Source organism: Capsicum annuum, chromosome 11 (assembly GCF_002878395.1).
Source record: "Capsicum annuum cultivar UCD-10X-F1 chromosome 11, UCD10Xv1.1, whole genome shotgun sequence".
In the NCBI taxonomy this organism is placed as follows: domain Eukaryota; kingdom Viridiplantae; phylum Streptophyta; class Magnoliopsida; order Solanales; family Solanaceae; genus Capsicum; species Capsicum annuum.
Window position 1 is genome coordinate 233,160,402 of NC_061121.1, and position 23,534 is coordinate 233,183,935.

At 36.0% G+C, this 23,534-nt stretch overlaps 2 protein-coding genes across 3 annotated transcripts; one reads left to right on the forward strand and one right to left on the reverse strand.

Moving 5' to 3' along the window:
• Positions 1-1,843: 1,843 nt before the first annotated feature.
• On the forward strand, positions 1,844-10,551 carry LOC107847819 (auxin response factor 4). The gene is made up of 12 exons (XM_016692329.2): positions 1,844-2,794; positions 2,897-2,953; positions 4,432-4,617; positions 4,720-4,804; positions 4,871-4,961; positions 5,387-5,551; positions 6,641-6,760; positions 6,849-6,924; positions 7,861-8,026; positions 8,124-8,866; positions 8,951-9,141; positions 10,108-10,551. Exons 1-12 carry the CDS (start codon positions 2,381-2,383, stop codon positions 10,292-10,294), a joined length of 2,481 nt encoding a protein of 826 aa, XP_016547815.1. The 5' UTR covers positions 1,844-2,380; the 3' UTR covers positions 10,295-10,551.
• A 1,484-nt stretch (positions 10,552-12,035) lies between these two features.
• On the reverse strand, positions 12,036-22,420 carry LOC107847843 (isovaleryl-CoA dehydrogenase, mitochondrial). 2 transcript variants are annotated; one of them, XM_016692383.2, is made up of 14 exons: positions 22,130-22,420; positions 19,284-19,367; positions 19,139-19,196; positions 17,440-17,564; positions 17,305-17,349; positions 16,301-16,349; positions 16,014-16,123; positions 14,561-14,637; positions 14,314-14,364; positions 14,154-14,218; positions 13,251-13,446; positions 13,099-13,153; positions 12,914-12,970; positions 12,036-12,311 (listed from the first exon to the last, which is right to left on the reverse strand). In XM_016692383.2, exons 1-14 carry the CDS (start codon positions 22,250-22,252, stop codon positions 12,165-12,167), a joined length of 1,242 nt encoding a protein of 413 aa, XP_016547869.1. In that variant the 5' UTR covers positions 22,253-22,420; the 3' UTR covers positions 12,036-12,164. The 2 variants fall into 2 exon arrangements, with proteins under 2 accessions (XP_016547869.1, XP_016547870.1); XM_016692384.2 differs by lacking the exon at positions 22,130-22,420 and adding an exon at positions 19,856-19,924.
• Positions 22,421-23,534: the final 1,114 nt, after the last annotated feature.

Genomic DNA, 23,534 nt, shown 5'->3' on the forward strand with positions numbered 1-23,534 from the left:
ATAATACGTACATAAAAATAAGTCCTAAGCCCCAAAACATAAAGGTCCCTACGCTACCACCGCAGACCCCATCAAAAACCACAAACATGGATCACATCGCGAAACTTTCTGGGCCGAATCAACAAAATTCAGGTCATAACTCTTACACCTACGATAAAGAAAAATAGTTCAATAATGTTATTTCAAAATCTTCACGTTGAATGACATGTTCTTTCTGATCGAAATAGACAGTTCAATTCCTTCCTTTAAAATTATAATCAAGAATTTCTTATCCTATGTGACTCAGCAGTTAATTCTTTTGTCGTCCCATTTTGATCTATACCATATTTAACAAAATCTAATAAAATTTCTCATTAATATATGATATATTCATGAATCAAAATTTAATAACTACATGAAAAAATACTAACTAGAAAAGGAAAAAGGAAAAGAAAGAAAGAATCAATACTATGATTATGCTCCACATATATTATATTTTAAAAAGGAAAAAACAAAGAGAAAAAGGCAATACAAAGCAAAGCAAAAAAGAGAGATGGGTTCTGTACTGTCTTTAACCTGTCCCCTCCACTCAACACAGTGTTGGGTCTGTCTATCTATCTATCTTTTAAAAAACAAAACAGTTCGGCACGTTAAAATTTTCGTTATGCACAAAATTTGAGAAAAAATCATCTTGAATTTTATCAGAAATTATTATTATTTGACTTTTGATTACACTGAGGCAACTTCACCGGTTACTTTGATGTTCTATCTATCTTTCAAAAAAAAAAAATTATCTTATATTTTTGGTAGAGGCTGTTAGGGTTTAAACTCGTAAACTTTTGATCACACTGAGGCAACTTCACCAGTTATTTTGACGTTCCATCTAAAAAAAAAATTATCTTATATTTTTGTTAGAGGTTATTACAGTTTGAACTCATAAACTTTTGATCACGCTGAGGCAACTTCACCATTTACTTCGACGTTCTATCTTTTAAAAACAAAACAGTTCTATGCATTAAAACTCACCCTATGCGCGAAATTCAAGAAAGATTATCTTGTATTTTTGTCAGAGATTGTTATGGTTTAAACTTGTAATTTTCTGATCACACTGAGGCAACTTCACCAGTTACTTGATGTTCTATCTTTCTTTAAAAAACAAAAACTTGTAATTTTCTGATCACACTGAGGCAACTTCACCAGTTACTTGATGTTCTATCTTTCTTTAAAAAACAAATCAGTCCGACGCACTAAACTCACGCTATGCACGAAATTCAAGAAAAAATCATCTTATATTTTTGTCAAAGGTTATTACAATTTAAATTCGTAATCTTCTGACCACACTGAAGCAACTTCACCAATTACTTCGATGCTCTATCTTTTTTTAAAAAACAAATCGTTATGCACGAAATTTAAGAAAGAATCATCTAGCATTTTTGCCGGATTTAAGAATCATCTAGCATTTTTGCCGGATTTTGTTACAGTTTGAACTCGTAACCTTCTGATCATACCGTGGCAACTTTATCAGTTACTTCGATGCTCTATTTTTCTTTTTTTAAAAAATATAGTTCGATGCACTAAAACTTCTGCTATGCACGAGATTCGAAAAAAGGCCCCGCAAAAGTCTATTTGTTCACAGCCTTATCCTACATTTTTGTTAGAAATTATTTTCACAACTTGAATTCGTGCTTATTCAATGCAATAAAGCTTTTTCTATGCACTAAATTCAAAAAAGAGCCCCACAAAAGTCTATTTCTATCGAAGTTTATTTTCACTACTTGAATTCATGGCCTCCTGTCAAATAAAAATAACTTTATCGGTTACGCTCGGTTTTGGTCTATCTATCTTTTGTTTAAAGAAAAGAAAAACAGACTTTTGAGTCCAAAAGGGCACTAACCACATTGGTCTTTTTCTAACTTTTGCTTCTGTGCTACCTTAGCAATTGTCTATGTCTCCTGTTTCTTCTGCTCCCTCTTCTCAGAACTGCAAAATGGGAGTGGAAATGGAATCATACTTTGAATTTCTTGTTATTATTTGATACCCCCCCACCCCCACCCCCACAACCCAAACATCTCATCTTCTTCCAAAAAAAACATGACTTTCTTGTTCTTTTCTGTCAAGTTTCTTTTCCTGTTCTTGCTTTAAAGACAACTCTTTTATTATTATCAAAAAAAGAAAAGAAGAAAAAAAGACATTAGTATTAGTATTAGCATTTTCTCCATTTTCTTGAATAATGATTTGACTTCATTTTCCCAAAACTTTGTGGCAAACAACACTTGATTACCCTCTTCACAACCTTTACTAATCTGCTTTTGTAGTTTGGACTTTGTTGGTTGTAATGCTAAAGTGACAAGAACTTAGAAAATCCCAAATCAAGAAAAGTACAATTCTTTTGTTAATTTCTATGGAAATTGATTTGAATCATGTAGTAGTAGTGATGAGTAGTGAAGTTGAGAAAGACAAGAATGCATGTTGTAATGAAGAATGTGACAAAAGGGGTAGTAGTGGAAATTGTTCATTGTTGTATACTTGTACTACTACTACTACTACTACTACTGCGACAACTACTTCTTCATGTTCTTCAATTGCATCTTCCTCTACTTCACCTGTTGTTTCCTCAATTTACATGGAGCTTTGGCATGCTTGTGCTGGTCCTCTTACTAGTTTACCAAAGAAAGGGAATGTAGTTGTTTATTTCCCTCAAGGTCATATGGAAGAAGCTGCTTCTGCTACTCCATTTTCACCTATCAAGATTGATTTCCCAACTTTTGGTCTTCAGCCTCAGATCTTTTGTAGAGTTGAAGATGTCTTGTTGCTTGTAAAGACTTCATTTTTTGACCCCCTTTTTGATTAAAGTTTATAGCTTTGAGTAGTTTTTTCTTTTTTTTTGAACCTTGTTTTTAATCATCTTGTGAAACAGGCAAACAAGGAAAATGATGAGGTGTATACACAGCTCACTCTTTTACCTCTTCCAGAGGTAAGAACAGTAGTTTGATTACATGTTCAATCTTGATTTTTTGCTGTTTTATGTTGATTTTGAGTGAAGGTGTTCATTTTAATGTGTTTAGCTTCTGTTTTTTGTTTCTGTCTACTTGAATTGTTCATGTTTTTGAGTAGAAGTGTTAACTTTAAGTGCGTTTAGTGGCTGTTTTTGTTCATTTTATTTACATGGTTCCAAATGTGAGGTGCTGTTTTCAGTTCTTTCTACTTGAATTGTTCATGTTTTTGAGTAAAGGTGTGAACTTTTAAGTGTGTTTAGCTACTGTTTTTGGTCATTTTATTTACATGGTTCCAAATGGAAGGGGCTCTTTTCAGTTCTTTCTACTTGAATTGTTCATGTTTTTGAGTAAAGATGTTAAACTTTAAGTGTGTTTAGATGCTGTTTTTTGTTCATTTATTTACATGGTTCCAATTGTAAGGGGTTCTTTTCAGTTCTTTCTACTTGAATTGTTCATGTTTTTGAGTAGAGGTGTTAACTTTAAGTGTGTTTAGTTGCTGTATTTGTTCATTTATTTACATGGTTTAACTGTAATAGGATCTTTTCAGTTCTTTCTACTTGAGTTTTTCATGTATTTTTTGCTGTTTTGTGTATCAATTTTTGAATAAAGGTGTTAACTCTTGTGTGTTTAGCTGGCTTTTTTTGGTCATTTGTTTTGGTGGTTCTTTGAGTGAAATGTGGCAAAAGAAAAGCAGGTTTCGTCCGTTCTTTCTACTTGAATTGGTTTTTGTTTTTGCTATTTACAATGAGCTAGACTGAATTTTCCATGGTTTTGCGGTACTTTCCAGTCGGTGGCGATAAGCTTAGAGGGGAAAGAACAGTAATTGCTTACGTGTTCAATCTTGGATCTTTTTCTGTTTTATGTTCAATTTTTGAGTAAAGGTGTTAACTTTTAGTGTGTTTAGTTGCTGTTTTTGGTTCATTTATTTACATGGTTCCAAACTATGTTCCTCGGACTCTTCGAAAATTTCGACGGGTGCGTGTCGGATCTCCAAAAATTGTGTATTTTTGAAGGTTCCGACACGGGTGCGGCAACATTTTTGGAGAGTCCGAGCAACTTAGGTTCCAAATATAAGGGGCTTTTTTCATTTTTTTCTACTTGAATGATTCATTTATTTTTGCTGTTCGGCGTTTCAATTTTGAGTAAAGGTGTTAACTTTAGTGTGCTTAGTTGTTTTTGTTCATTTATTTACATGGTTTAACTGTAAGAGGATCTTTTCAGGTCTTTCTACTTGAATTGTTCATGAATATTTGCTGTTTTATGTTTCGATTTTCGAGAAAAGGTGATAACTTTAATGTGTTTAGCTGCTTTTTTTTGTCATTTACCTGATTCTTTGAGTGAAATGTGGCAAAAGAAAAGGATGCTTTGTCAGTTCTTTCTACTTGAGTTGGTTTTCGTCTTTACTTTTTACAATGAGCTGGACTTGAGTTTTCCATGATTTCTTCGTACTTTCCAGTCAGTGGCTATAAGCTTAGAAGGGAAAGACCATGAAGATTCTGGGACGGATGAGGAAGGGAACGGAGTTAATCCAGCGAAATCAGCTTCTCACATGTTCTGTAAGACGCTGACTGCTTCGGATACCAGCACCCATGGTGGCTTTTCAGTTCCTCGTCGAGCAGCAGAAGACTGTTTCCCCCCTCTGGTGGGACTCCATTGCAGGCTTTTGATAAAGATTTTGTTAGTAGATTTCTCGTAATTGTCTGTTAAATTTACTTCTATCTTCGTGCTACGTTTTTATATGTAGGATTACAAAGAGCAAAGGCCCGCTCAGGAGCTGATTGCCAAGGATCTGCACGGAGTAGAGTGGAAATTTCGTCACATTTATAGAGGTATTGAGTTAAATAGTTGATACTTGCTCGGTACGGAATATTTATGATTTGATGCTTTTCTTTCAGGCCAGCCAAGGCGACATTTGCTCACTACTGGATGGAGTATTTTTGTCGGCCAAAAGAATCTCGTCTCCGGGGATGCAGTTCTCTTCTTGAGGTATGCATGTTTGTTATCCTTGTTGGATTCGAAAATAAATATTGTAAAACTCTAAATAAAGTAGAACCAGAAACGGAGATGAAACAGAATTATATTCGTGTCCACTGAATTTACAATGTGTCTTTAAGAAACTTAATCCCTTACCCGAGGTACACGGTTATTTTCTCCCAAGCTAAAACGGATAAACCACATTGGCGTAGAAGTACTTTAAACCCTAGTGTACAACTAACACAACGAACAGCCAAACCACATTGTGCTTGAAAGTTGAAAAATCATTAGGACCAATTCCTAGGTTTTCAGCATGTCATAACGACCACTTAGAACGTCAATGCCAAGGTCTTAATCATCCGCTATTCAAATTTTGAAGCTTGTTTAGACGCGATAGTTATTTAAATTTTATTCAAACAGTCCAATGATCCTTGTAGGGGAGAAGGTGGAGATCTCAGACTGGGAATAAGAAGAGCTGCAAGACCTAGAAACGGGCTTCCTGAATCGATTATCAAAGGTCAATACTCTGGTACGGATGTTCTTTCGTCAGTTGCCACTGCCCTATCAGCAAAGAGCACTTTCCATGTTTTCTATAGCCCAAGGTATTTCACTAAATCTCCGTGTATAGTTAATCTGTTAGTTGTTGGCCATTTTTGCATGGTGAAATCCGTGGCCATATCCGTTAATGAGATTTGATAATCACGTGCCGTAGATTTTAATTGCATTTAATTCATGAAGGCATAAAGACAAAATTTCTATAAACATTCGCATCCAACTAGTCATTCACGGAGATTGAAATGAAGTGTCCAAGTTTTGGATAACCACCATTTAATGCTTCCTACTAAGTGCAGATCAGTTGTATTAAAAGATTTTCTTAAGCTAGGAAACGGTTGCGGGAGGAGTAAAGTCGTATTGTTTACTGTCAAACTTGGGAGCTAAGATAGCGTTAATGGTGTGAAGTTCGATATCCAGGAATAATATCATACTCATGTATTTAACATAAATGTGCTTTTGAAATCCAAACTAAGCTGATTATGGGGGGTAATATTTGTAATCATGTTGCGGCTTAGATGTTTGTAATTACTTGAAAACGTTGAAATATCAGTGTTTGTCGTCAATCGTCATTGCTAAAAAGTACCATGTCGTTTTAGTAACGACAATATGATTTTACACTGACATATGAGCTAAGATTTGGAACATAATAATTGGGGAACTCCAAAATGAACCGATATTGTCTCATAGCAATGTGACAATTTTTTTGGCTCTGTCGTTATCCAGCTTTATTCTGTTTGTCAGTTGTTACTAGATCGAGGCACAACTAGTGCCTTTCCTTTCATTCACGTGGCATCAGCTACAGAACAAAACATAATTGAGAAAATAGTAACTTGTCGAGTTCCCACATTGGTCATTTAAGTATCAAAAGGTCTTTTTATATGGTCTCGGACAATCCTCACCTCATGAGCTAACTTTAGGAGTTGAGTTAGAAACCGCTATTTTCCAAGGAATAACAAAGAATTATGATTTTCAAGAAAATAATCTGATGGAGATAAGTCTCATATTACGTGCACTCTGCAGACTGTAGTCAAGTTCCGATATCTTAAAACATGTGAAATTTATTCTACAGTCACTTTTGCAGCTTGCAGGAGTTTGTGTCGCGAATTTTCAAGATATTATTGTTTTTGTTCTTTTAGGGCAAGTCATGCTGATTTTGTTGTACCTTACCAAAAGTACGTGAAAGCCATCAACACTCGGATTCCTATTGGGACAAGATTCAAAATGAGATTTGATTTGGATGATTCACCTGAAAGGAGGTACTCGTATACTTACGAAATACCATCATTAGCTTTTCCTTTCATGAGGTTTCTGTTGTAATAGAAACTTTCCATCAACTGCATGCAGGTACAGCGGTGTAGTGACTGGGATAAGTGATATGGATCCGTTTAGATGGCCCAACTCAAAATGGAGATGCTTGACGGTACGCCTGGCATATAGCTGTCTTTTTTTATTGAACTAGTCAATTTGCTCACCTATCACCATGTTTTTGAACAAATTGGAACTTTCAGAAAAAAATAGAAATGTATCTCAAAAAGAAAGTTTCATCATTGACTAAGAATATGTCAGATATTAGTGTGAAGAAATGTTCACGTTCAACAAATGTTGGAGCATTTTAGCCACATCTCATTTGATGGATTCTCTTATCTATAAATCAACACAAATTTTCTTCGTTGAGAGATTAATACAAAATCTTTTTACCTTATTATAGAGTGCTGAGTTTTCTTTCCTAATGGATCTTTGTTAGTTTCTGTGCTTCTAGTTTTTATACTAGAAGAGCTTGTTGAATCCCGGGCCTATATCGGGTGAAATATCCTTAAGGACAGTTTCTTTGAGATGCCTCAAGCTTTCAAGAATTTCCTACCGTGTTCGTGATCAAGGATTTTCGGAAAGATTTCTAACGGGAACTTGTTCTTCTATTTACCTAAGGATGATTTCTTGCTTCCTTGTTATTTGCAAAAGCATTTATGTTCTTGAATTTTCTGCCGGTGTTACCTTGTTGCTTAGATCAAATCTACTTAGACGTCTTGCAACACATAAATCTGCTGTTTGAATACCTCTTGGAGAACTGAGAGGACACTCGGGACCATATATTCCTTGGTTTGATTGATTATGGTCATAAAAATTGGCCATGGCATGAATTATCAAACTATTCTCACTTCGATGGTAAATATAATGAGAAATTGTTAAACGATTAGGTGTTAAGACTGATAGACTTTGCTATCGGCATGACATTCAAATGCATTCACCTGCATATTTTGAGTTATTTTCTTCCCAAAAAAAGCTACAATTAGTATAGTGCCTATTAAGCAACTTGTAAACTTTTTGATACAAGTCCCTTTGCCATCGACTTTAATAGGTAAGATGGGATGAAGATATAATGAGTAATCATCAAGAACGAGTTTCTCCTTGGGAAATTGATTGTTCAGTTTCCTTACCACCACTGAGCATTCAGTCCTCTCCAAGACTGAAGAAACTGCGGACAAGTCCGCAGGGACCATCAGTACTGGACAGCCATTTCGCTGGTACTGATCTAACTTATCTAATTCTTTTTGTATTATGTTGTCATTATCGTGATTCTGATAAAGTTTGCTTTCTTATTCCCTTTTGTAATTTTATCAGGAGGAAGTGCTCTTTTAGACTTTGAGGAGTCGGTAAGATCCTCCAAGGTCTTGCAAGGTCAAGAAAATTTAGGTCTGGTATCACCTCCCTATGGATGTGATAAAACAGTCCGCCCACTGGATTTCGAGCTGCAAAGAGTAGCTCGTCACAATCTCATGCCAAATGGTATAGAGAACATAACTGTTGGTGACTTTGTGAAAACTCAGCCTCCAACTACCTATTCAGGCTTTATGGAATCTAATAGGTTCCCAAAGGTCTTGCAAGGTCAAGAAATTTGCTCGTTAAGATCCCTTACTGGAAAAGGTGATGTTAATTTTGGTGCTTGGGGAAAACCTGAATTTGGTTGCAATGTTTTCGGCACATATCAGAGGCCGAGAGCCAATTTCTATCCTCTCGCTTCTGAAGGATCGAGGAATGTGTTTTTACCTTACAATGCGATGTATAGAGCTGGACAAGACCCCGTGGGGCCCTCCTACATTTCTAATTTCCAGATAGAAAATCCTACCTTGAACCAGAATTCAATCCAAAATGTTGTTAGGAGGGAAGAAGGTGGAATGCCCAAGTTTGGAAATGAGCAGAGGCCACCGGAGATGTCTAAAGTGTCTATTCCGGAGAATCATTTCAAGACTGAAAATGAAGACTCTTTAAAACCACAAGCTTCATGTAAACTGTTTGGCGTTTCCTTGACGAAAGAAACCTCTACTCCTAGCTCGCAGAGTTCTGGTAAGAGGAGCTGTACAAAGGTAAGCTTCCATAAGTTGCACATAGCGAATTGGAAATTGTTTTACTTCAGACTCTATTGCTTATATTTAATAAATGGCGTGAAGGTTCACAAACAAGGCAGCTTGGTTGGACGAGCCATTGATCTTTCAAGATTGAATGGCTATGATGACTTACTGATTGAGTTGGAGAGGCTTTTCAACATGGAAGACCTCCTAAGAGATCCCAACAAAGGGTGGCGTATCTTGTATACCGACAGTGAGAATGACATGATGGTTGTCGGAGATGATCCATGGCAGTAAGTCTCTTTTACATGCATTTGAGTTTCTCATCGCTGTCTCGATTGATTGATTAATGCATATGAATCGTGAGAACTGCACAGATTTCTCTTCCAATTAGCTTCTCGAGATTTACATATTAGTTGGCCTCCTACAGAATCTGAGTTTTCTTTTACATTTCTTCTCCCATGTCAAGTAAAAGTCCACGAGATAAATTTGAACTTATTATTTTGCGACTTCTGCCGAGCAACAAATTCTTACTCCCCCCGTTTCAACTTAAATGTCTTACTTTCCCTTGTTAGTTTGTTGCACCAAAAGAATGTCTCTCTTTATTTTTGGTAAGTGACAACTCTATTATTCCAACATTCTACATGGTTCGTATAAGACCACAAGATTCAAAGTTTGATACATTACGCATATCTCTAGTTTAAAACCACAAGATTTTTAAGTCTTATTTTCTTCAACTCCGTGCCTACTCAAAACTAAACGCAGAGAGTCGTACATACAGGCCGATTCATTTTTCGGATGGATAGTTTTAGTATTATCTTGTGGCTGTAGTTTTATCTTGTGGCTAGCAGTCTTAGTTTATTTGGATATTCTACTAGTTTATATACATCTATGTTTGTGTTTGTTATACTGCTATTGGTCCTAAGTCGGGGGTCTATCGGAAACAATCTCTCTACTTCACCTGAGGTAGTGGTATGGTCTGTGTACACTCTACCCTCCCCAGACCGCACCATGTGGGAATACACGGGGTATGTTGTTGTTCTTATAACCATGGTATTCTGGCGAGCTCGCGCACACCTCGACTAATCCACAAGGTACCTCCTACCTCCTCAGCACAGGTATTCGGTAACTTTGTCCACCTAGGCATGGACAGATTGGAAAAATCACCTAGCATTTTTTCCTTCGCTGAGATTTGTACATGAGACCTCATGGTTAGGTCGATTCACTTATTAGTGACTCGGGTACACGATTTTTTGCAGTGAGTTCTGTGAGGTAGTATCAAAGATCCACATATACACTCAAGAAGAAGTGGAGAAAATGACTATTCAAGGAATCAGTGATGACACCCATAGTTGTTTGGAGGAGGCACCTGCTGCAACCATGGATGTCTCGAAGTCGTCGTCGATTGGCCAGCCTGATTCTTCTCTAACTACAATCAGGATTTGAATAAAGTTGATGAGAGGGTACCTGTGAAATGTTCATGCTTTGTTATGTTATGTTAAGTGAAATATGTGTTAAATACTTACTCTACCTACTAGATGTTCTTGTTATGTTAAATAAGTTGTTGTAAACTTAGTATGTTTTGAGTCAGATGTTGGAAGTATGTTTTCAACTACTGTGGGAGCTTGTAAGTGATACAAAGTTATGTAATGACTTATATGTGTATGTTCAACTATGTTTAAAATATTGACATTGTATGAATACCCCTCTTGTCCTTTTCTAGATTGTTTTATCTTGAGTCGGGGTCTATCGGAACAGCCTCTATCTCATCTCTGAGGTAGTGGTAGGGATGCGTACACTTACCCTCTCCAGACCCCACTTGATGGGAATAGACTAGGTATGTCCCCCAACGTGGTGTATAGTTGGTTGAACCTAGAGCTCGGGAGGTTGTGCTCGATTGAAAAGTGTAAGCTCAAAACTTGGGTGGATATAGTTCAGGATCGATGTAACTGAGACAACTAAGTAGAGGATGGAAAGTTGTGATTCCGAACCATCATTGATCCCTATCGGAGATACCTATCTAAATGAAGAGCGATCTATCTATTATACTTTTTACTTTGTTTTTCCCAATTTATCTTTGAAGGTTTTATTATTTCATTTTACTTTTTACCTATTTATTTTCTGTTTGGCCAGCACTACATTGTGAAAATAGTGTCTTTTTTTATTTATTTTTGGTGGGGAAGGGGGTTGGTTGTTAGTGCCATCATCTAATGCCTAGTACTAGATTGCATTGGTAGTGGCAATAGTCAGACTATATAATACTATCCTATTTTTTTTTTGTTTATATGTGGAAGTCTTACTATTTGAATATTTTAATGATGTGGATCACCTCCAATGATATAAAAGCAACAAAACCAATTTTCATAGGCTATCCTCATTAACTATGTTTTATGAAAAAATAACACCAACTACGCCTCAATTCCAAATAAGTTGAGATCAGCTGCTATACAAAGCTCGTTGAAAAAATATCTCTAGAGCTACTCTCAAGAAAATAAAATTAAAATTAGTCGCGATGCTTACGTTTGTATAGAATGTTTACATCGCACTTCGTTGAGTGTGATGATCCTTTCTTGGATGCTTTCATGTGTATGACTACCCTTTTAGAGGTTGCCAATGATGTACTCTACATAATATGTCTAAAATTAGTCGCGATGCTTGTGTTTGTGTAGAATGTTTACAACATACTTCCTTGAGGTGTGATAATCCTTTCTTGGATCCTGCATGAAGACGAGATGCTTCATGTGTAGGACTACCCGTCTAGAGGTTGCCAATGATGTACTTTACATAATATGTCCAAAATTAGTAGTAGAATGTTTACATCACACTTCCTTGAGGTGTGATGATCCTTTCTTGAATCTTGCGTGAACACGAGATGCTTTCATGTGTAGGACTATCCTTTTAGAGGTTGCCGATGATGTACTTTACATAATATGTCTAAAATTAGTCGCGTTGCTTACGTTTGTGTAGAATGTTTACATCACACTTCTTGGAGGTGTGATGATCCTTTCTCACTTCTTGGAGGTGTGATGATCCTTTCTCGGATCCTGCATGAATACGAGATGCTTCATGTGTAGGACTACCCTTTTAGAGGTTGTCAATTACATAATGTCTCATTCTATTTGCATGAACTTTTGATTCTATTGCAAATTGCAAGCCCATTTTTAACCTCACTTGCAACAACACATCCTTTTCATTTGAAATGATGGCTTTATTCCCCAATGGACAAATTAATACATTGTTCATACACAAAAATAAAGTTATTCCAGATGTGCAATATGTGCTATTTTATCAATGAGCTCAAGAAACTATGTCAATGTCATTGTTCTTTAAAGAGTTCGCGGCCGATGAGCATTCTTCTGATCTCGCTCGTGCCTGCACCAATCTCATACAGTTTAGCATCTCGGAGAAGGCGTCCAGTTGGGTACTCATTCACATAGCCATTGCCTCCAAGGCATTGAATAGCCTGCAACACGCGCAACAATCTTATAAGCATAGCATCTTTCCTACGATAACTGACAAATTCCCTCGGGCCAGATGACACACTATTTGAAACTCGGTGGATGATGAGACCGACCGCTCATCTACCCTGTCGTCTCTCCTACTAAATGCTAGCAGCTTTCGCGCCTTTAAATCCATCAACATAAAGAGGCTCCCGAAAGAGTTCGACCATTTAGTTTCTTCCTTTGGAAATAGGGAAGTTAGAAGGGATAACTCGAACAGCGCGTCCCCAGAAAAGCTTTGTTCAAGGATCCGACAACTTATGCAGGAACTTTCCAACAGACCGGCTGCTGCTTCCACAGCTAAGAAGGCTTTATTGAAAGCTTTAAAAGAGTGGGAGAAAGGGGATGCATGAGCGTTGGATAATGGAAAGAAGGTGGGATTGCTCGGGACCTAGTGATCGATTCTTTTTCTTTTATATAGGTAGGGGTTTTAGCATTTTATTAGAATAAGCCAAGACAAAGAGATTTCTGAAGAACGCTAGCGGCTAATGGAACACATGCACTGACCGCCTACGGAGAAGATTTAGATGCCATTAATTTAACAGAAAGGAATAAAGTTTCTCACCTGAAGAGCAACTTGGGTTGCTCTTTCAGCAGCAGAGAGTATAACACCAGCACAGTCCTAGACAAACATAATCGAAAGCATGTTAAGTTCGACGGAAATGATGCTCTTTCATTAAAGTTTTAGCTTCAATAAAGTTGAGAAACGAAAAAAAGAAGAAAACAAACGCAAATTTCTAGTGCAAGGACCTTGGTATCAATTGTCCCGCGGTCACATTCCCTTGCAACTGAATAGAGATAAGATCTGTTCATGAAAAAGAACAAGAACATGCTACTATTGATCAGATTTATCAAACGGCAGAGACAAGAGTCGAGAAGTATGGCAATAAAGAACACCAGACCTTGAAGATTGCAAAGACGTGTACATGTCAGCAACTTTTCCCTGTACAAATTGAAATTCTCCAATCGGTCGCCCAAATTGTTCTCGTTGTTTAACATAGGGGAGAACAACATCGAGACAAGCTTGCATAATTCCAACAGGACCAGATGCCAAAACAAGTCTTTCCAGATCGAGCCCCGACATCAGAACATAAACTCCTGAAGCAGTAGAAAAGCTTTTTCTGAGAGAGAGATATTACCTATGATGTCCACTTACGTAGCTTCTACCAGAATTTCGCTCATATACCTCCAGTGTGACATTATGATGATTGAAGGTATTACAAAAGGGACTAGGAACCAAAAATAACTTCAAAGGAAGTCATTGCAGGCTACAATCCCTCACAATCTGTCTCGTTTTAATGTTTGTGATGGTATTTGACTGGGCAACAGAGTTTAAAATAATCATTTCGACTTATGTACTATATTAATAATGAAAGAAATTAGTGAGGTAATAGTAGAAAAGTTAGTTCGATAAAAGATAATATCACGTCAAAGTTCAAAAGTTGAATAATCGAATGGAACTGAATTATGAGAAATTGAAATTTTTTGATAAAAATGAGATGGTTTTAAACATTTAGAAATGTTTCAAAATAGAAAGAGTTCTTACAAATTGAAATAAAATGAGTAGATGCAAAAGAACTCCGCACACATTACCAGCTAGTTTCGATTAAAGCTTACTAATGCTGGTTATCCTTATACAAGATCTGGTGTAAAACTGAGTCAGAATGAGGCAAGATATTTGTGAGACCTAGCTTACCTAATGTTGCCGCTCCCGTTACTAAGGACGATACTTACAGACCTAAAGTTACCTAGAGGAATAAGGCAAGATATTTGGGGCAATGTAGAAGTTAATTCAGAACTCACACCTTTTCCTACTTGCCCGAGAACATTTTCTTCAGGAATGAAACAGTTTTCAAACACAAGCTCACATCTACAGTCACGAGTAAATTTATTAGGCCACCTTCAACATAGTAATAATGAAAATGTGAATCCAAACAGAACAGCAACTGGACAAGATGTACATACGTATCACTTCCTCGCATCCCAAGCTTGTCTAATTTCTGGGCCGTAGAGAATCTGCATATTCAGTAATAAGAAGAATAAGAATTGTCTTGAGCTCACGGGAGATTCTAGTGTTTTTGTTATAATACATCAAACTTTACTATTTGTGTCATGCAATCTTGCAGCTACAACAAAATCATTAACAAGATACGATAAGTATTTTCTCTTCATTTTTCAATTCTTGCTAGTAGTGTCAGTACAAGGTGCATACCCTTTCATTCCCTTCTCGATAATGAATGCTGTGATTCCTTTTGAACCAGATGTGACATCGGTTTTTGCATAAATTACCTGTCCAGAAATAGATTTTCAAAACTGAACCTTACTAATGAATTCCTGCGCAGAATAAGACCCGAAATACAAATGCCAAATACACAACAATTCCACTTAGTCAAAAGGATGTGAGGATACGACAAATGGCTATTTCTAAAGCCAAGTCCGAACAAAAAGACCTCATTCCATGATTTCATCTATCAACAATATCAGGAAATTGAACTGTAAGAAAATGGCACAGACAACTTCATCAAAAAAGAGAATCGCAGAGACAAACACCCCACACCTGGAAGTTCAGGTACTTGCCCCAAAAAAAGTATATGCCGGGAAAAGGCTGGGTGAACGGGAAAGACGAGGAGAATTTTTTGTAGAAGGAGAAGAGTATATGGACTTCTGCAGGTGCATCATTAGTATATTTCATAAGTAATTTTACCATAGCCAATCCAATTAAATTAGGTGACAACTATTGAGTTTTAAGTAATGTTGGAATAAGTTATTGGCCCTTAAACATTGTAAACAGATTATCCACCACTGCTGCGATCGCAGATGTGCCAACCAAGTAACAACAAGCGACTATGTATACTGCTCGAAAGAAACTAGACAGTCCGTCTCACCAAATTAACGGTCAATAAGCAAATTTGAATGAAGTGTTTCTGTCGAAAAGTTTTTATAAGCTCTCTATTTAGCTGACCAACAGACAAACCGAATAAATGAGAAAATTACCGATGAAGAATGCAAGCCAAAGCCTTCTGGGCATAACAAATAATAATCTGAGTCTGTAATCCAAATCAATTACTGAAACCCACGTAGTGAATCAAATTCAACTGGAACAAAACGATTGCATGTCAAATGATTCATTTAGCACAAAGAAAGTTACTAATCTCAAGAACCCAAACTAACTATTTTATTTTGTCTCCCTTTTAACTTCTTAAAAAACTACTATTTTCTTCCCCACCCTCACTATATGAGTATATGTCGCAAATGAGCTTCATCCAGAAATCAGCCCTTTCCCTTCGCCGGAAAAGAGCTGAACCACTGGTCTTTCTCTTCAATGTCCTTAAAACATTGATTTCGATATGGAATAAGGTTTATTCGTAGTAGTTTATGACTTTTTCCCATCAACCAACTTTTGTCTTCACATGTTCCTTAGAATTCGATCTTCATCCAACATGTACGTCAAATCTAAATTCCAATTCTCAAGACTAAATTTTTTTAACAAAGTAATAACAATTACTATTACTACTACTACAACTTAAGAACAGTATCATTTTAATCCATAATATGCATAATACAAAAGATAACTCCTCAGGACGTAATGGTAATCAAACAATGTAAAGTGAGAAGAAAGCTTGACAAAGTCGAAAACTAAAGAGAGAAACATTAAGGAAAAGTACCAGCGTCTCAGCTGTCGGACCATTTGTGCACCACATTTTATTTCCATTCAGAACATAACCACCCTCAACACGATCAGCTTTGCACTTCATGCTAACAACATCTGATCCAGCTGAACCATCAAAACAAAACTATTAAGTGACACTACAAGACATAAAATTCTCAAGCCCTTTGCTCAGTCGTAACACCTGACCACCTCTCCACTCGAGGAAAAAGGAAATGAAGAATTAGCATCCGAAAAAATATGATAATGAGACACAAAAAATGAAAATTGAAGTAAAGTAGTTACCATTAGGTTCACTCATAGCTAGAGCCCCCACATGCTCACCACTGATTAACTACAACAATCAAGTCATAACAAAGTGAGCCACTATTCACGAGACATTTCATTAAATAAGAAAAAAGGATTAACATTAACAGAACAGAGATACTAGGATAGTGCTCCACTTCTCTTGCACCCCCACATTTAAAGATAAACCCTTGACAAGCGAAAATCGGATCAATTGAAAGCCGCAACAAGGTTGGGCTATGTTTGAGCAAAAGAAAGCTTAACTTGTTCACAGCACAACTTCTTAAAGGGAAGATTCCTCCAATAAATTTATTTCCAATCAAATGAATAACTGTCATTATTAAATCGAAGCCTGTATATTTCCCAGCGTTCTAAGTTATCGATCCATATAAGATGCCGGATATAAAAGTCTTAAGCATTCATAACTGTAATTTGTTGGTTATCAGTTTGGTGTGACATGATTTCTGCCATTGATCATTTGAGCTGATCCTAATAACATAATCCAGTATAGATAAGAGAAAATTCAACCAAGTTGCGGATACTGTTAAAATTCCAGATTAAGTATTTGAAGCTTCAACTAGTATGCCCACGTACCCAGTTCTTCATTAATTAAGCTAGTGCCATTGCTATGTGAAGTTGTTGAGTGCATAAACCTATAGCCTACCCTGGGCAAAAATAACTCTCGTTCCACCAGTCTCTTTTTTGTTTTGCTGATAAAGCACCAGTTGCACCACTGTCAGTTAATCTAGCCTAAATGGATCCACCAAAATTTGAAGTACTTATGAGATATATTATGGTGAATCGTGATATCCTTAAGGAATACAACATAACAAAGGAGCTTTCATGAGACTCCAACAATTGTAGAGATCAAGTGATTTTTGGTTCATTCAATATGAAGGGTGATCTAATGAAGATCGCAGATGTCCTATCACCTATACTAGAAAAGTAGCTGGCAGGAAATGTAAATATACAGCTGGAAACAAAATGTGACGGTGGAAGAACACCTTTGGTAGATACTTCTGCTTCTGCTCGTGGTTTCCATTTCTAACCTACAAAATCATCAGTAGTTGTTAATCGCTTGGCACCCAACATAGAGAGACCACCTATGTATAACTTGACTTATTAAAAAAAACAGTTACCAACTGATTAATGCATAGGTTCGTGTGAGCACCATAAGATAGACCAACCGACCCTGATGCTCGACTAATCTCTTCCATGGCTATGCAGTGATATAGATAACCAAGGCCAAGTCCCCCATATTCCTCTACACAGACAAAGAGCAATCTCAAACATTTTTTTAAATCTCAGACACAAAATTTTGGGACTGTCAGTCGGCAAATTCCATTCTATAAAGCATTCATAGCTAAAGGAAGAAGAAGATTGAATGTCATATATAGAGCTTAAAATAAAGGAAAGAAAACAAAATGGACAGGAGCTCTAAAGTGAAAGAAAATCTAGCTACACGGTTACTCATAGCCTAAAAGTAACTGCTTTCATAAACAGATATCGGACGTATCGTATGCCAGTTTCCTAATTCAAAAGGAAAACAATATGTCTTTAGAGATATGAGGCATATTAGCAGCTATATGCTTCTGCTAACCAAATGAAGAGTAATATAGACTCCTGTGTCCAACATAAGTGAACTGATAAAATAATTCCAACAAGATAACAGCCTTTAGAAGTATGAACCTCCGCAGAGAAGTCCTTAGGAGTACCACCAGAAAAAAAAATCCTGATTGAAACCATATCAAGATGCCATGAGATTCTGCTTATTTTTTGTGAACCTAACTCATCTCATAGATGTTAGCATATTGAAGCTCATGATCACTGAAACATTATACCCTAAGCTAGTCCAAAGTTTCTAATTACTGGCAACTGGTGAAAACGTATATTCAGTCTGAAAATATCCATAGGCCAGTCATTGAGTGCTAGGTTGATCAACAGTGGGACAAACAAAGAAATGTTATAACAGCTTTTTCGTATACATTCACCAGCACCGTACTATCTTCAACCACTTTCCATCATGGCGAATGATTAAAGCACCCACTCGTAATTGGTGCATTAGTAGGTTCAGATCCTATTGGATGCACATTAAATTCAAGGGCGAAATCCATTTCCTAATCTTTTTACTGTAGTGTCTATATCCACAGTTCCAGACCACCTTTCCCTAGAGCATGGACAAGTTACATGGAATAAAAGAACTGACATGTGACAGTTAACCCCAGGTCATTTCAAGACAAGCTGATCGTTCTGCAGAAGACAATGGGCTTCAAGAGAATATAGCGATTTCAAACGCTACCAGATACAAGTGGAAGGCTGGACGGGAAAAGGATTAATCAAGCCGTTGGATAATGAAAGGTCTACAAAATAAGAACTGAGATAATTGTTAAAGTGTATAATTGTCCACTGGTAGCATGTCAATTCACGTGAGAAAAAGAGTTCAATAAAATGATTATGTTTAGCACAGCTTCACTTGATGTAATGTCCAGGCCCTGAGTGCTCATCTTAATGAACAGATTAAGACATTTGATCAGAATCAGACAGCTGTGTATAGCGTACTACATAAGTAGACAAAAATTAATAACAGCTAGTATGACAATTTCAGGTCCTTTTTTATTCTCATTACCCGGAAAAAAAAAATCAAGAATGAGAATGAAACCAAGTTCCGGTGTTAACATCAACAAGGTTAAACTATGGTGTCCATATCTGTGTACAGGTTCTTCGTAAGTATAGCACTCGAGAGGAGTGTTTAGTAGATTTCTCGTCTGTCCTCTCTTGGCCCTATAAGGCTATAACATCACATCAAAATCAAAGAGATTATGATATTCAAAGGCTTACCTGGCACTGTAATACCATGGAGATTAAAATCCCCCATTAGTTTCCACAAATTAACATCCTGATAGACAAGAAGCATAGAGTTAAAATAACCTTTTTTTTTTTTTTGTAGAACGCTTCAGACAACAAGAGCAACTACAGCACATACCTGAGGGAAATAATTCGTTCTATCTATTTTCTCAGCATGGGGGGCAATATTCTCTTGAGCAAATTGTGCCACACTTTCTTTAAACTGTAAGTTTACAAATGGAAGAGTGAGCAAGCTGTCATAGTGCATTTCACAAACATAATGCCTTCACATGTGACACAATTAAAAATATTGCCTTGAAGTAAATAGGCAAAGAAATCAGTGCTAAAGACAACTTTTTACAGGGGCGCAATGATGGTTCCAACCTAAGTTGCTTGGAATCTCCAAATATGTTGCCGCACCCATGTCGGATCCTTCAAAAATGTACTACTTTTGAAGAATCCGACACGCACCAGATGACATTTTTGAAGAGTCTGAGCAACATAGGTTCCAACTATCCTGGGACTTGAACTCTCTAATCAATTGGAGGTGAGGTATGGAACCTACTGCGAGAGGGACGGCTCATGAGCATAGCTTTTAGAAATGAGGCCTTTTTTGTGAGATTGCAATGAAAGATAGTTAAGTTGCATAAATTCATTGAATATTCCACTGATGGACTACTATACAACAACAACAACATAACAACAACATACCCAGTGTATTCCCACAAAGTGGTGTCTGGGGAGGGTAGAGTGTACGCAGTCCATACCACTACCTCAGATGAAATAGAGAGGTTGTTTCCGACAGACCCCCGGCTCAGGACATATAACAGTATAACAAACAAAATTAGAAAGCCACACAACAAGATGGGATAACAACACTGCTAGATATTAAAGGGAATAAAGCACCCACAAGGTACTACTATAAACTATCTATCCAAGATCAAAGACATCACTGAAACACCATGAACAAGAAACTTCAGGTGCAGATACAAACAAAGCAGTCTTCCCAACTATAAAGGCTAAAATCCTACCTACTAAACCTCTACCCTACTCTGAGTCCTCCACACCTATAAAAGACATAATACAGCTTGCAGATAATGATGAATACAACAATTAGCAATTATAGAACTCCAGACATCTTTCAAGCATCATCAAACAACTTGATAACACAACAACATACCCAGTGTAATCCCACAAGTGGGGTCTGGGGAGGATAGAGTCCAGTGGTAGAGCCAAGAATTTAACTAAAGGTGCAAAATTAAACATAATTTTCGGGTGTAGGGCGTGCAGTGGACCACCCTTCGCCTAAGGTGGCTCCGCCAATGGAGCGTACGAAGACCTTACCCCTACCTCATTGAGATAAAAAGGTTGATTTCCGGTAGACCCTTGGCTTACATAAACCAAACAACTCTACAAAACCACTTCATAAATCAATCCAGATTTTAGAGCATCACATATGACTGTATGAACCAAGAGTAACAAAGATCAAACACAACGAAAGAAATTTAGTCAAAACTGCTATAAAAGTCCCCAATAAGGAGAAAAAAAATTTAAAAAAAAATATGAAAAAAAGAAAAAAGAGTAGAAATAAATGGATCTTCACTAAAATCTGCAAGAAGGCTACCCAATTCAGTATTAATTACCTAAACCAAACACTTCCACAGACCAATTCACAGAAATATGAATTACCAACGTAGTACTAAAAAGCATTAATAGGTAACTATATTTACCTAACCTCAAAACAGAAAGCTATACTGGCTATCCTAGCCTAAAAATAGTGTAAAAATAATCCAATTGAAGCAAAATTGATTGAAATTCAACTATTTTACATGCAAAAAAGAAAAAAAAAAATGTAACTTCATTCATATGCATAACAGAAGAAAAATCAAACATTTAGGTAGGAATTTGGACCTTTTTCTTCATACTGGATTAATTGCTGGCCTAAAATTAGTTTACTTATAACAAACTCTTTTATTAAATAACAAAAGAACTCGGAGAATCTTACTAACTCAATTGATTAGCTACCTGAACTTTCAGCTCGCTGGAGAGGGTTTAGTTACCCACCTTATATTCCCCTACCCCCAATTTAATAATAATGAAGAACTCGGAAAATCTCCGTAGCTAAGTCGATTGGCTGAACTTTCAACTTGTTGGCGAGGGTTCAATTACCCGCCTTGTATTCGCCTCTCACTATCTCCCTACCCCTACCCCCTACCCACCCCTACCCCTACCCCCAATAAAATAATAAGAACAACAACAACAACAACAACAAAAACTCGGAGAATCTTAATAGTTCAGTTGGTTGGCAAACTACCTGAACTTTCACCTCGTTGACGAGTGTTCACTTACCCATGTTGTATTTCCATCCCCTACCCCTATACCTATCTACCCCTACCCCAAATTTAAAAAATAATAACAAATAACTCTAATAGTAGTAGGTTGATGATAATTGAACACTGTAAAGAAAACAATCCAATTAATGATTATAGTAGAAATCAAAACAGCATTGATTGAAACTTGATTCATAACTAAATTTACATGCAAAAAAATTGTATCTTTATTAAAAAACAATCCCGAATTCATTTGAACTCAGTACATAAATTTGTATACAAAAAATTCACTACAAAATTAAAATAACATTGATTAAAGCTTGTTTCATAATTATATTTACACGCAAAAAATTGCTTCATTATTAAAATATCATCCCGAATTCATCTGAACTCAGTACTTTCAAGGCAAAACATAAATTTATATACAAAATATTCACTAAAATTGAAACAAAGTTGATTGAAACTTGATTCATAACTATATTTACATGCAAAAAATTGTATCTTTATTAAAGAAACATTGCTAATTCATCTGAACTCAGTACTTTTCAACACGAAAAAATAAACTTTTATATATATATATATTTAAAAAAAATACTATAATTTAAAAAATTAAACTCGTAAAATTTAAATTTCAAAAAACTCCCTGTTTATTTACCTGTTTTTGTGTATCATCAAAGAGTAACGACGTTGTAAAAGCAGCAAATTGTGACTGCTTTTGCTGATTCTTGATTCTGAATAAAGCAGATTTCAATGAATTCACTGTAAATAATTTATGCATTTCTTTATAATAATAATAAAAATAATATTAATAATAATAACAATAATATTGCAATTTTTTTTTTTTATGTTTGATGAAAATTGGAGAGCAAAGTGGAGAAAGAAGAACGGATAGAATTGCTGTTTTTATAATGCTAACAGTTTACGTGTGAGTACTGCTTATTGTAGTGTCCCAATTCAAGCCACTGCAATTTTTTAAATAAATTTCTAAATTTGTGAGAATATTTTATTTAGTTATTTTAAGTACATCTTGTTTTAATTAAATAAAATACACTACTCTAATTTTTATTAGATTTTTTGATTCGAAAATTTTAAAGAAATTTGCGTGTGTGCTTTTATTTATTTATTAGAAGATAGTTAAGTTAACAATATAAAATATGTTAATTATTACAAAGCGGAGGTTGCGGTATCATCTCCTAATGCCTCCTCAATCTAACTCGTCGCACAAGATTTACCTAATGCGGTTTACATTTCTTGTGTGGTTTACGAGCGATTGCACAGTGAGAGGTTTACCCAATGCGCACAAAGTGCTCACCCGAAGGGCAGAGGATGTGACAGAGGTTGTAGTGGCTGCAGTTTTTCCTGAAATTTTCAAAATATATATATATATATATATGTGTGTGTTAATTGCTATAAGAAATCATATTTATCTTGTTAGTCCAAAGCTGAAAAGGCTAAGACAACAATGAATGTTGAAAAAAATTAAATGGGAAAAAATATCGTTGGCCTAACAATTTAAAAAGTTGTGGGTGGGTAGGTGACTTGTAAGTCGCCGTGGGTCCAGCCCACCAACGACTTCTAAATTGTTGAACCAAGAACGTTTTGTCTCATTTGATTTTTTCTCAATATTCATTGTCATTTAACATTTTTGCTTCAAAAAATAACTGTTTCAGTTCTAAACTCTTTATCTTATAGTGTCAATTTGAATTTTATTTGTTTCATTACATATCTGTTTGCTTAAAGTTACTATTAATTCGCTATGTATCGTTATATTAAATATCAATTCTATATCTCTCTGTTTACTCTGATACATAGGGAATCGATCCAAAGCAAACAGTTATAGAACAAAACGATACGCTAAAATATAGCAAATATATGATATGTGGATTTATTAATACCATGTTCCTCGGAATCCAATGTATTTGATTCGGAGCATACATTTATATAAAAAATTGCATAAATTATCATAAATAGTTGATATTAACTATAAATTTAAAAATATAATTTATTTAAATGTTAAACAAAAAATTAAAATTTGATTCTGATACCCAAAATCAGTAATA

Bases quoted from the DNA above. Each gene is read 5' to 3' on its own strand.
- LOC107847843 (XM_016692383.2), bottom strand. From the start codon at position 22,252: ATGCATAAATTATTTACAGTGAATTCATTGAAATCTGCTTTATTCAGA. The intron at 13,154-13,250 runs GTCTGGTGTTCT...TTTCATGAACAG, and splicing joins ACGTCTTTGCAATCTTCAAG to ATCTTATCTCTATTCAGTTG. The intron at 12,971-13,098 runs GTCCTTGCACTA...ATGTTTGTCTAG, and splicing joins GCGGGACAATTGATACCAAG to GACTGTGCTGGTGTTATACT.
- LOC107847819 (XM_016692329.2), top strand. From the start codon at position 2,381: ATGGAAATTGATTTGAATCATGTAGTAGTAGTGATGAGTAGTGAAGTT. The intron at 2,795-2,896 runs GTAAAGACTTCA...CTTGTGAAACAG, and splicing joins TTGAAGATGTCTTGTTGCTT to GCAAACAAGGAAAATGATGA. The intron at 5,552-6,640 runs GTATTTCACTAA...TTGTTCTTTTAG, and splicing joins CATGTTTTCTATAGCCCAAG to GGCAAGTCATGCTGATTTTG.